At 41.2% G+C, this 12,326-nt stretch overlaps 1 protein-coding gene across 9 annotated transcripts in view; it reads left to right on the top strand.

Annotated features, from left to right (window-relative positions):
* The window catches only part of ARHGAP32 (Rho GTPase activating protein 32), a 403,957-nt gene that overhangs the window by 253,357 nt on the left and 138,274 nt on the right, over positions 1-12,326 (top strand). For all 9 annotated transcript variants that reach the window (XM_050921524.1, XM_050921528.1, XM_050921525.1 and 6 more), the window contains one exon: positions 9,264-9,350. In XM_050921524.1, coding sequence (XP_050777481.1) covers positions 9,264-9,350 — 87 coding nt within the window. The remainder of the gene's footprint in view (positions 1-9,263; positions 9,351-12,326) is intronic.

The following is a 12,326-nucleotide window of genomic DNA, read 5'->3' as shown; positions in this document are numbered from 1 at the left end:
GAGGCTGTAAAATGCCTGCCGTTTAGTCCAAATGCTGATGTGCCACAGATCAGTACAACAACGTACTCATGGAGAGCTACCAGGATGAAACTTTCCAAGTCTCTTCAGAGAGGGCAAATGACTTTTTTGTCCCATTGCAAGAAAAGCAACATAATTTAGAATTTGTGTGTGTGTGTTGTAAACTATTTATAGTATTAAAATACATAATTTCAGATCACACTTCTAGACCGTATTGTACCATAAGCTGTGAACTCCTGTTGTTTTTTATTAGCTGTTTCCAGAAGAGAAATCCAGAAAGCCAATAATTTCTTCTCCACAGGAGACTCATTTAATCACTCTGTTTAGCTGCTGGCTTACTAGAGATGAGCTGCTTTATCGTAGACAATAAAGGGGCCAATGAAGTAGAAAGTTTTTTAATTTTTTTCCCCCATTAGCCTTGTCTGTATAAATGATCAATAAAGTCTTGGCTGGCAGCCATTGTTTTTTTTCTGCAAAATATGTGTAAGAGGGCTATATAATTTAGTGTTGCCTTTCAAGATACCAAGGGTGGAACTATTCCCATTAAGCAGACTGATGCAGTGAGATATTGCTTGTTGCTTTGGTTGGTCGTCTAGTTTTGGAACTCTTTGCTGCTATTCAGTTTATTATAGTTAGCTATTGTTCAGTGGATCGTTATATTAGGAGCTGTGGTACTTAGGAATTATGGTACTTAGTCAGCTGTACAGGGTGACGTGTGAATTTGAAGGCTGAAGAAAAATGAATGCCAGCTCTCTGACAAACTACAGCTGAAGCAAACAGAAACCTAACACAGGTCTATAGGATGTTTGCCCTCTTCCATCCTTCATTGGCATGTCCAGTAATGCAGAATGGATGCTCAGAAACTTGTCTTTGCCTGGGTTGCTGATTGATACTATGGCCTAAATTTATAGCACTGGGAGTTTGCTTGCAACTGTTGGCATAATTTATTCCTAAGGCCATCTTTAAAATGAAAAAGTGTGTTCTTGTAGCATTCTCTTAGAATGCCATTGCTATTATTATCCATTTCACTGTCTCTCATTGAGTGAGTACCATATTCTGCAGTTCAGTGTTCTCAAGTGTTTTCTTTACAGTTTTGGCATCTATTTTAACACATTGCCCCTTTTATCTGCAGCTCTTAACTTTTTTCTCGCATAGCCTCATAATTTTAGCCTGTCTTATTATAAAACACTCCCATTGAAAAGATTATGCTGTCTAATCAAAAAGATTAATGAAGTCAATCATATCTATTTATGTTAGCTGAGCACACATCTCCCAAACATAAATATATCACTACCTAATTGTTATTTTCAGGAAGCTCTAGACTGTGATTGTGAAGGTGAAAAGTGAGCATTTCAAGTGATATGAAAAATGTTAAACTACCTGTAAATTATTGGAGACTGCTGTTTCCTTTCAGTGCTTGCTCAGATGAGTCAGATGAAGTCTAGGGCCTGGGAGGGGAGGAGAGTACCCTTTTCTTGTAGCAGTGTCTGTCTCTGTCTTTTTTTCTGAGAAGAATAAAACAATTTGCCCAGGTTGGGGTCAGTCAGTTCGGTTCATAGGACCTGGTGCAAAATCTGCCAAGGTCAATGGGAGGCTTTTGTTTGAGTTCAGTGGGCTTTGGATCAGGCCCATAAGAATATTGAGTGCAATTCTGATTGCCCCATCTCAAAAAAGGTATATTGGAATTGGGAAAAAAATACAGAGAAGAGCAGCAAATATGATAAAGAGTATGGAACAGCTTCCCTAGGAGAGGAGAGAGAGAGAAAACTGGGACTGTCAGTTTGGAAAAGAGACAACTAAGGGGGGATGTGACAGAGGTCTATAAAATCATAAATGGTATAGAGAAAGTGAATAAGGAACTGTTATTTGGCCCCTTGATATAGCACATGAGCCAGGGGTCACCCAGTGGAATTAATAGGCAGCAGGTTTAATACAACATAAGGCAGTATTTCTTCACACAACACATAGTCAACCTGTGGAATTCTTTGCCAGTGGATGTTGTGAAAGCCACAAATATAACTGAGTTCAAAAGAAAGAATTAGATAAGGTTCATGGAAGATAAGTCCATCAATGGCTATTCGTCAAGATGGTCAGGAACACAACCCCATGCTCTGGTGACCCTAAACTTCCAACTGCGGAAAGGAGAGATTGGGTGACAGGGATGATTAATCGATAAATTGCCCTGTTCTGTTCATTCCTTCTGAAGCATCTTGCACTGTTCACTGTTGGAGGACGGCATACTGGACTGGATGGACCATTGGTCTGACCCAGAATAGCCATTCTTATATTATGTTCGTTCTGCCTATGTTCTCTTTAGACAGTTGTATCTCCAAGAGACACTTGGAGTGAAAAGCTCCTAAATAGGACAGAGTCAAAGCTAATATAATATTTAGTAACACTATTTAGAGAGTAAAAAGAAATTGTTCAGCTTTAGAAAAGAGAATATACAAAATATTGTTCATACTACTAGAATGTTTTGCTGCAGAGAAAGGTACAGTAAAAGATAAACAATGAAACATACTGTAACAACTTCCTGTTCCGTCATCTATATGGGCTGAGACATTTCTGCCATAATTTCCATATATTTTTTGGCAATGAAGTGTGGGGTAGGGTTTTACATGAAGAAGCTGTTTCAGAAACAACTCGTTTTTTCTTACCTCCTATCCTGTTCAGCCGGTTCTTCTGCAACTCCAACTCCTTTTCTTTTGCCAAGAGATGTGGGATTGGCTGCACAGAGAGGAGCATGGCTAGTTCCTATGCCAGGCATTCATTTTGTGAGTTTTTGCAAACCAAAATTAGAGCGTTCACCTATATGCAAGGGAATATGGTACATTTAAAATTTCACTTCTCATTAGAGACACAGTTAGAAAGAAAATTACTAGGGAATGACCCGTCATGTCACATCATGTCATATCAGGTATTAAAGAGCAGAAATAATCTACTAGTTGCTAACAGTACGCAGCCTAATGCAATATTCTCTGCATACTTTGCTCTATTACCACAGAACATATAAAAACAGCTGGGTAGCTTGTTTTCAGAGACCTCAACACTGGCTCATTGTTCTAATGGCATTAGGAATGGTATCTACATGACATGTTTGCTCTCCTTGGAGGCTGGATACTATTGCTAAACAAATTGTTCTTAGATAATCCCTGGCCTGTTTACTACAGGGGCATCAGCAATTCAGCGGGCCCTTAATTAATAGACCGGAAGTGAAGTTCAGTAGATAAAGGGCCAAATTCAGAGGTGACGTGAAAGGGAGCTGTGAGTTAGATACATTTTCCCCTGTGACTCCCACCCACCTTACTCTACAGGTGCCAATATATGGCGCTCTAAATAGTTTGTAACTTACACTCTAAGGAGCAGAAAGAAAAGGTAACATAAAGTAATCCCTAGCTTAATTTGATTTATCAGGGGTCAGGAAGACACACCAAGTGAGGTCTTATCTACATTCAGAATATGGACGCTGATGTAACTGCACCAATAGTTACACTGGCGCAAACCCCTCAAAGTGGAGCTTATACTGATGTAGCTTACCATCTACTTGATGTAAGCAAGACCTGAGCTTCCCTTATACTTTGGTAGAATGAGTGTATGTGTGTCTAAGCAAGACTAATTTGCACCTCCTTTCTCGTCACACTTAAATGTGGACCAAAGAATGGGGGAGGGAGGAATTTCTCCAAGAAAAAGAAACCCACTTTTTTAACCAGACTGGAGCCAGTATTTTACAAATATGGAAAGTATTTCAGACTCTTTGGTTTTCCCTTAATTGTGTGTTTTTATTTCTTTGTTTTTGCTGTTTCCGTTCAGGTGTACTCCGTACGTTGCAGCACTTCAAATGTCAAATTTTGGCAGCAAAATTAAATGTTACTGGGGAAAAACCTGGGCACGAATGCAGAACTGAATAACTTTATCATGATATTCAATCATATTAACAGGCAGTAGGGCATACTCAGTGCTGAACAACCTCTTTCAGACAGGGACAGAACTGTTTGAACATTCTTGAAGTTTTACAGTTCCCTCTATCCTGCTGGAAGGAAAAGTGTGCTTTGCAGGAGGATTTATAGCTGGAGGTTGTCTGGAGGACAAGAGGGAGATTAGCCCAAGTATTAAGCAGTAGCAGGGAAGAGGGTGTGAGGATGAGAAAGGGGGAGAAACTCAAAGCGTTTTTTAGGAGCAGGGGATGGAGAGCAAAGGAAGTGAGACAATAAATGAGGTTGGAGTTGACACCAAGATCAGAATTGTCTTCACCTTCAGGAACTCTCTGAAGATTCTTAGCCTTGATGTGACCTTCCAGCAACAGGAAGAGCAGCTGCAATGCAAGATCTTTTAAATGTCCCTCATTTTAGGCAAGTATCGGAGGGGTAGCCGTGTTAGTCTGGATCTGTAAAAGCAGCAAAGAATCCTGTGGCATCCTTATAGACTAACAGACGTTTTGGAGCATGAGCTTTCGTGGGTGAATACCCACTTCGTCAGATGCATGCACGAAGTATTCACCCACAAAAGCTAATGCTCCAAAACGTCTGTTAGTCTATAAGGTGCCACAGGATTCTTTGCTCATTTTAGGCAAGTTGTTTTCCTAAATTGTCTATTCACCCCATCGGTCAGGCACAAATACTGAGGGCTCCCCCTCTTTTTCTGATACAAATAATCCCTTAATGGAAACTTTTCATTTGCTAAACAGGCTAGACTGCTTAAGAGCAGCAGAAATTTTGCCCTGTGCAAGGGACACATAGATTCATAGATTCTAGGGTCAGAAGGGACCAATGTGATCATCTAGTCCGACCCCCTGCACAAAGCAGACCACAGAACCCTACCCATCCACTTCTATAACAAACCTGTAACCTATGCCTGAGTTATTGAAGTCTTCAAATTGTGGTTTGAAGACCTCAAGCTGCAGAGAATCCACCAGCAAGTGACCCACGCCCCACGCTGCAGGGGAAGGCGAAAAACCTCCAGGGCCTCTGTCAATCTGCCCTGGAGGAAAATTCCCTCCCGACCCCAAATATGGCGATCAGCTAAACCCTGAGCATGTGGGCAAGACTCACCAGCCAGCACTCAGAAAATAATTCTGTGCAGTAACTCAGATCCCATCCCATCACTAACCACTTGGCATACTTATCTGGCGATAATCAAAGATCAGTTGCCAAAATTTGGCTCTCCCATCATACCATCCCTTCCATAAACTTATCAAGCTTAATCTTAAAGCCAGGTATGTCTTTTGCCCCCACTACTCCCCTTGGAAGGCTGTTCCAGAACTTCACTCCTCTAATGGTTAGAAACCTTTGTCTAATTTCAAGTCTAAACTTCCTAGTGTCCAGTTTATACCCATTCGTTCTTGTATCTACATTGGTACTAAGCTTAAATAATTCCTCTCCCTCCCTAATATTAATCCCTCTGATATATTTATAAAGAGCAAACATATCCCCCCTCAGCCTTCTTTTGGCTAGGCTAAACAAGCCAAGCTCTTTGAGTCTCCTTTCATATGACAGGTTTTCCATTCCTCGGATCATCCTAGTAGCCCATCTCTGAACCTGTTCCAGTTTGAATTCATCCTTCTTAAACATAGGAGACCAGAACTGCACACAGTATTCCAGGTGGGGTCTCACCAGCGCCTTATATAACGGTACTAACACCTCCTTATCTTTGCTGGAAATACCTCGCCTGATGCATCCTAAAACCGCATTAGCTTTTTTAACGGCCATATCACATTGGCGGCTCATAGTCATCCTGTGATCTACCAATACCCCAAAGTCCTCCTCCTCCTCTGTTGCTTCCGACTGATGCGTCCCCAATCTATATGTAAAGTTCTTATTATTAATCCCTAAGTGCATGACCTTGCACTTTTCACTATTAAATTTCATCCTATTACTATTACTCCAGTTTACAAGGTCGTCCAGATCTTCCTGTATGATATCCCGGTCCTTCTCCGTGTTAGCAATACCCCCCAGCTTTGTGTCATCCGTGAACTTTATTAGCGCATTCCCGCTTTTTGTGCCAAGATCAGTAATAAAAAGGTTAAATAAGATTGGACCCAGAACCGATCCTTGAGGAACTCCACTAGTAACCTCCTTCCAGCCTGTGTGAGATGAACTCTGTATTTAATACATTGAGTATAAAATACATGGTCCAAAGCCTAAGGTGTTTCTTGGCCCAACACACCTTTTTGTTGCCTACTATAATGTATGTAGCCAGCAGAAGAGTAGTAAAAATTCAGAATGTTATGTCTAGTCAATGAAGATGTAGAATTTGTTTAATATCTTAGCCCATTTTGTGGATTTTGTTTAATGTGTTCTCCAGCTGCCTTACCTAAAGATGCAAAGGGAGCTTGTTGATGGGGAGAACCAAGACTTCATCTGCTGCTGTGAACTGATAGGCCACTCATTTGCTTCATCTTCTTTTTCGCTCTTGTCTCTTTCAGTTTTTGCCTGGTTTAGTTTTGCTTCTGACTAATTTTGAAGTATTATAGATGGATCAATTATGTGCAAATGTCCCAACAAGCGAAGTTCATTTAAATTTCTTTTTCTCTTCAAGCCATTCATTACTTTTTTTTTTTTAAAGCTGAATTTATTTTTGCTTGAAAGAGGAAGCAAATAATTCTTCTGGCAAGTATAACTAATGCCTCCTCTGTTCAACTTAATTACCACCTATGAGCTAGCAGGGTTATGAGGATGGGCCTCTCTTCCTGGAAAGCGTGTGCATGTGTGGGTGAGAGGATGAGCTATTTCATTAGGTTCAATGCCCCTTTCAGAGGAGGTAATATTGGTTTTTCTGAAGCTCTGTGATTCTTTTATTAACCATATTTTTCAAGGGGTATATTTTGGATGTCTCAAGTAATTGGCCTCAACTGTGGATAGTCTTAAATTGTTTGGGTACAATTTTAAACTTTTATTTTCTCAATAAATATATAAGCCATCTTTATTATGAGATATCAACACCAGTAAAATATACTGCTATTTCTCCCTTCCCCCCAACTTTCATTAAGATTTAAAAATGACCTTTTATTGGCAGTGACTAATTTGGATAAATGCGCAGGAGATATTTGAAGCAAGCTGGTCTATTGGTTGATGTAAACCTCCTAAGGTTCTATTCCTGGGTCTGCTGATGACTCACTGTACGACACTGGATACATTCCTTGCCTCAATATTCCCATCTGTAAAATAGGCAAATAGGGTAAAATGCTTGCACACCTTATAACATTTTTGAAGGAAAATGTTCACGGTACACCTCTACCTCGATATAACGCTGTCCTCAGGAGCCAAAAAATCCTACCACATTATAGGTGAAATCGCATTATATTGAACTTGCTTTGATCTGCTGGAGTGCGCAGCCCTGCCCTGCTGGAGCGCTGCTTTTCTGCATTATATCCGAATCCGTGTTATATTGGTCGTGTTATATCGGGGAAGAGGTGTATCTTGGTGTAAGTGCAAAGTGTTTTCAGGCAGAATGTTTATACGTAAAAATTAATGACCAAACATGCCTCTTATGATTTTCTCTCTTTTTCATTATTCCTATTAAGTGAGAAGTTTTGATTTTCAATCACAAGTGCTTATTGATTTAATCAGGAGTTTAAATACCAAAGGGTTTTTGTTATTTTCCAAGTCCCAGGCTAACAGGCTTTGGAGATGAGCACAAAAGGAACTGATAGAGGAGTCAAGAGGAGAGGGTTGAGTAGAGATGTCTGCAGCGAGGGGCTTATTGTAGTGTTGGTTGGAAGTGAGAGAATGTTAAGTGAAGATCAGATTATAGGGCCATATTTCGTGCTGTACAGCCAGATTGTACTTGGAGTTGCATGGTAGCGCCTGTCATAACAGAATTCAGTCCATAATGTGGATGCTGAGAGACCATCCGTTTGTCATGGGAAGCTGATAGAACATCTCAGATCAGCTGATGGCACTACGACACGCTATTTCTATTGGAGCCTCCTGCTTACGTTTTAGAGAGCAGTGGATTGGGAATTGCCAGTTAAGCCAATAGTGGAGAGAACTTCAGCATCTCACTTCCCAGCTTTGTCCATGCAAATGTCTGTTATGAGATTCATAATGGCTAAAAAACCCTCACCCAAACCAAAAATCCAGAACGCTAAGATTTTGACTTAAAAACTACATGCCTGAATTCCCCATCCAGTAAAGTGGCTGCTCCATAGCTTGCTCCTCTGTGGAGCCTAAGTATTGCATCTCCTCCACCTCATTGCTCTAGAGACATTGGCCTTGGCTAGTGTTCCTGAGGATCCCAGATGGGGGACCATAGTCCTTGCCATACTTAGGATTGGGTGAGTTAAATTAGATGGAATGTAGCGTGGTGCCATGCAAATCCAGTTCCTTTCATGGTGTTAAGTCAGGACCTTGGGGTAATTTTCAGAATGGAAAAGACTTTTGCTGGCATAGCTATGTTGTGTTTTTTATGGGGGAGGGGACACAATATAATTATGGTGATAAAAGCTCCCTATTATACCAGCAAATAACATTCTTGTACCAATATATCTTATTTTTCTTGGGGAACTGGTATAGGAAGGACTTCTTTGCCCATATAAACTGCATCAATACTTGGAGGGTTTACATGTAGAGCTATACCAGCAAAGCTTTCAAGTGTGAACAAGGCCTGAGATTTAGATACTCCACCTCCCGTTACATGAACAGGAATGGTATGGTTAAATTTCTGCGCATTGCTTTGAAAAAGCTCCTGGTAATATTGTTCTTAATGGATCTTTGTATTTGATGAATGATGCTGTAAAGCACTCTGTTGTGGTAAATTACTTGATCATGTTGAAATCTGGAGACATGTTTTATTATCTAATGCCTGCCCCAACATATAAAATAAAAATAGAATAAAGTAGATAGTTAGAAAAAAGATCACTCGTATCTGATGCATGAATATTTATGGGAATATTTCCCGTGGACGTTTAGTTTTACAGACTTCTAGAGATTTAATCCTGGGCTCTCACTCTGTGCTTGCTGACAATTGTTTGATTGGTGCACCGTATATTTAAAAACCTGTCAGCTGAGATACAAAACCAAATTGTGTTTTGCAAGGTCTGTATATCTGGTGAATACTGAATATTTTCAGTGTCTCAACTCCAATCAGACAAGCACAGTCCTGGTTCCTGATACCCAGCATGTCTTGAAGCAAGTTGATGTGAATGTGGAGCTTCAGGCATTATTACATGCCTGGCTTATCCCTGCTCACTGACCTGGTCTCTGTCTCTCTTTCTCTTCTACCCTCCTCCTCCCTGCTCCTTGGTGTAGCTTTCACTCCCGGAGGAACAGAATGAAGTAACAAGGAACGGCTGTGAATCCAAGGAACTGGTCTACCTTGTGCAAATCTCTTGTCAGGTAAATGTCATGTTTTTTTCTCTCTTCCCTCCGCCCCGCCCCCCCATTGCATTGCATAACTATTGCATTATGTTAAATAATGTGGCCTCATAATATTTTGATGTATTGCTACTTTGGTGTGCATTTTTTTCCCTTTTCACTGGTGTAGGCCCCAAAAGAATGCTTTGTGTTGTGCAGCAGGTGGACAATTTTTAAGGAAAGAAATAGAGAGCTTGAAACGGAGAGAGATGAGCTTGTTCAGTGAACAATCCTAACCACAGTATATGGAAAGCTATAAAATATTTAGCCTGGAGATATCTTATCCGCATGCATGCTTAGAGTGCATGCATGTATGTTCATACATATTAGGGATGTGTGCATACGTTATATGAATAAATAGAAGAAGTGTATGAGTGTGAAACTGAGGACAGTATATTCTGTTGACAAAAACTTGCAACTGCGAATCAGGAGATTGAGGTTCTAGTTCTTATATGGCACCTATTACTGTGGTATATTAAGTACCTGGGACAGGTAAATTCATCTCTTTGTACCTCGGGTTCTCCTTCTGTTACCATAGGGTTAGGAACTCTTCCCCATCCTTGTAGATCCTCGGGTGCAAATAGTGCAAACTATTTTATTATATTGACTGGAATTGATGATTGTGGGGAGACCACTTTGGGTGGAAGTAAATTACAGTGGATGTAGTGCTGGAAGGTATTGGTTATTTTTCTACCTTGTGTCTAGCATTTTCCCCTAACATGACCCAAGTTGGCCCTTTTTAAGCACACAGTTTGTTGACTCATTAGTGGGCATTGGGGAAATAGCTGCAGTTTCTCCCTCTTATTTTAAATCTCTATATTTGGTTCTATTATCAGGTTCCTGAAGACTAGGACTAAGTGTAAGTCATAGGCTTGTTGAGAGTAGGTCACAGCTTATCTTAATTGTGTTATGTGGGAGGGGGCTGTTTTCCCACAAAGTTGGAAGTCCATTTTCAATAGTATGACTGCCTTTGAGAGTGAGGGAAGGGGCTGAAATTTCACAGATGAGTAGCTTTTAAAACTGCTTGTACTTTGTAGGCATCTCACAGATACCATATCACCCTGTTGTTGCCAGCTGGAGACTAAATGATAGATTGAAAGAGCAATGCAATTGCTAACAAGGCAAGACTACAAATCTAATTGAGGTTACATGCCCAGGTCTCCGCCAACTGGATTGTGTTTAACAATCTAAGGACTTAGGCTGAGGTTTTCCAAAAGGCCTAGAGGAGTTGAACTTCAGTAAGTTTTGGGTGCCTAACTCCCTTAGGTCTTTTTGAAAAACCTAGCCTTAATTAAAATATATGGCATTACTATTACCTTGCACATCGGGCCATAGCGCATATGCACTTTGAAAGTGTTTGAAGACATCAAGCATTATTAGCTCAGGAGCTAACTCAGTTAAGGAGCCTAATTCAGCAGATAAGCCTGGTATGCTTCCCTAAAGCTCACCCTCTCAAGTGGGCCATCAGGAGGTTCCACTTTAGGAGACATCTGTGAATGTGCTGCCTGTGGTCCTGAAGGGTACAGCTTTGGGCCCTGGTAGGCAGAGCTCTCTTTAAAGGTGTTGCCCAACAGCTGAGATCATACCAAGAAATGGACCAGTAGCTAGTGCAGCGTGCATGACACTGATGCTGTATGCCCATAATTACACACCAAGGAGGAAGGCTGCTGTTTCTGCTGAAGCTCCAGGACGCTTTTCAAGGGTAGCCCTAAGAGGAGCGCATTTCCGAAATCTGGCATCTAAATGGCGAGGAGGTGGATCACTGTAGGCAGTTGCACGTTGGGCAGAAGGAGTCACCACCTCCCAGCCAGCCATCCCTGAGCCTCCTGATGGATCCAGAAACTGCAGCAAACCCCAAGACTGTGAACCATGGGCTACCTGCTGAGAAGTTCTGTGCCCCTGAATCTCCCACTAAAGTGTTTCTCTGAACTAAACTGACGTCACTGGGTCCATGGCACAAAGCGATGAGATATAACCACTCACCCATTCCTGCAAATAATTCCTCCCAACCCACCTGACTTCCTCCTTATGCAGACTCAATTTCAGTTCTCTTGCTTTAGTTCACGCTCCCATCTTTCAAACACTTACACTCCATCTATATGGCCCCACTGTTTGGGACTGCACTGTAATTCCCCCGTGTGGACGCTGCAGATGCAATCTAAAAGGTTCCTAGTTCGCATTAGCATAGTTCTGTTCAAAGAACACTACATTAATACACACTGAGACCCTTTTAATTTGCTCCCACGGCATCCTTATGGGGGAATTACAGCTTAGTACTTTGGGGTGTGCTCCTATTCAGGGCCTCGTAGTCCAAATTGTGGGGCAGTGGAGGAAATCCCTTAGAAAGCAGAGAAACTTGCAGCATCTGGATTCAGTTAAAGAGATGGAAAGATCAGCAGAGCTGAGTATTTCTTCCTGCTGGGGAGATACCGAACGCCCTAACTTCTCACGTACTCCTGATCTCTAGGGTAGGGTTCCATTCTGTCACCTGGGATACTAGGTGTCAGAAAGGGTTTGACCCTGTGTTAATGTTGGTGTAGTTTAATGAGACATATAGAATAGTGTACAGAATGGTAGTACTGTGAGGAGATATTCTGGCAGAATATGTCCATGTCCGGCCAAAACATTGAAAGGGGGAAAACATTATGAAACAGATTTCACTTGGCCGTACCTCGGATTTGCTACTAACATTGATGCTGAGCTAGTTACAGCAGCTTACACAAATCTTTTAAAATGCCCACTAAAGGAGAACCAGTCATAATGTCTAAAAGTCAGGTCCCAAAACACAATTGTTTAGTTGGTCTAAATCCACGTAAATATAAGAGCTCTGAAATGTTTATAAGTATTTTGTTGCAAATGTGAATAACGTGATAGAAAGTGAGAGAGAAATCCACTATCTCAGCAACTACAGATTAAAGCTATCAGACAAATGGGCAGCAAAAGCTCACTCTGGTTTGT

Source organism: Gopherus flavomarginatus, chromosome 13 (assembly GCF_025201925.1).
Source record: "Gopherus flavomarginatus isolate rGopFla2 chromosome 13, rGopFla2.mat.asm, whole genome shotgun sequence".
NCBI classification, from domain to species: domain Eukaryota; kingdom Metazoa; phylum Chordata; order Testudines; family Testudinidae; genus Gopherus; species Gopherus flavomarginatus.
The sequence above is the reverse complement of the archived record's forward strand: the minus strand, read 5'-3'. Positions and strand labels throughout refer to the sequence as shown.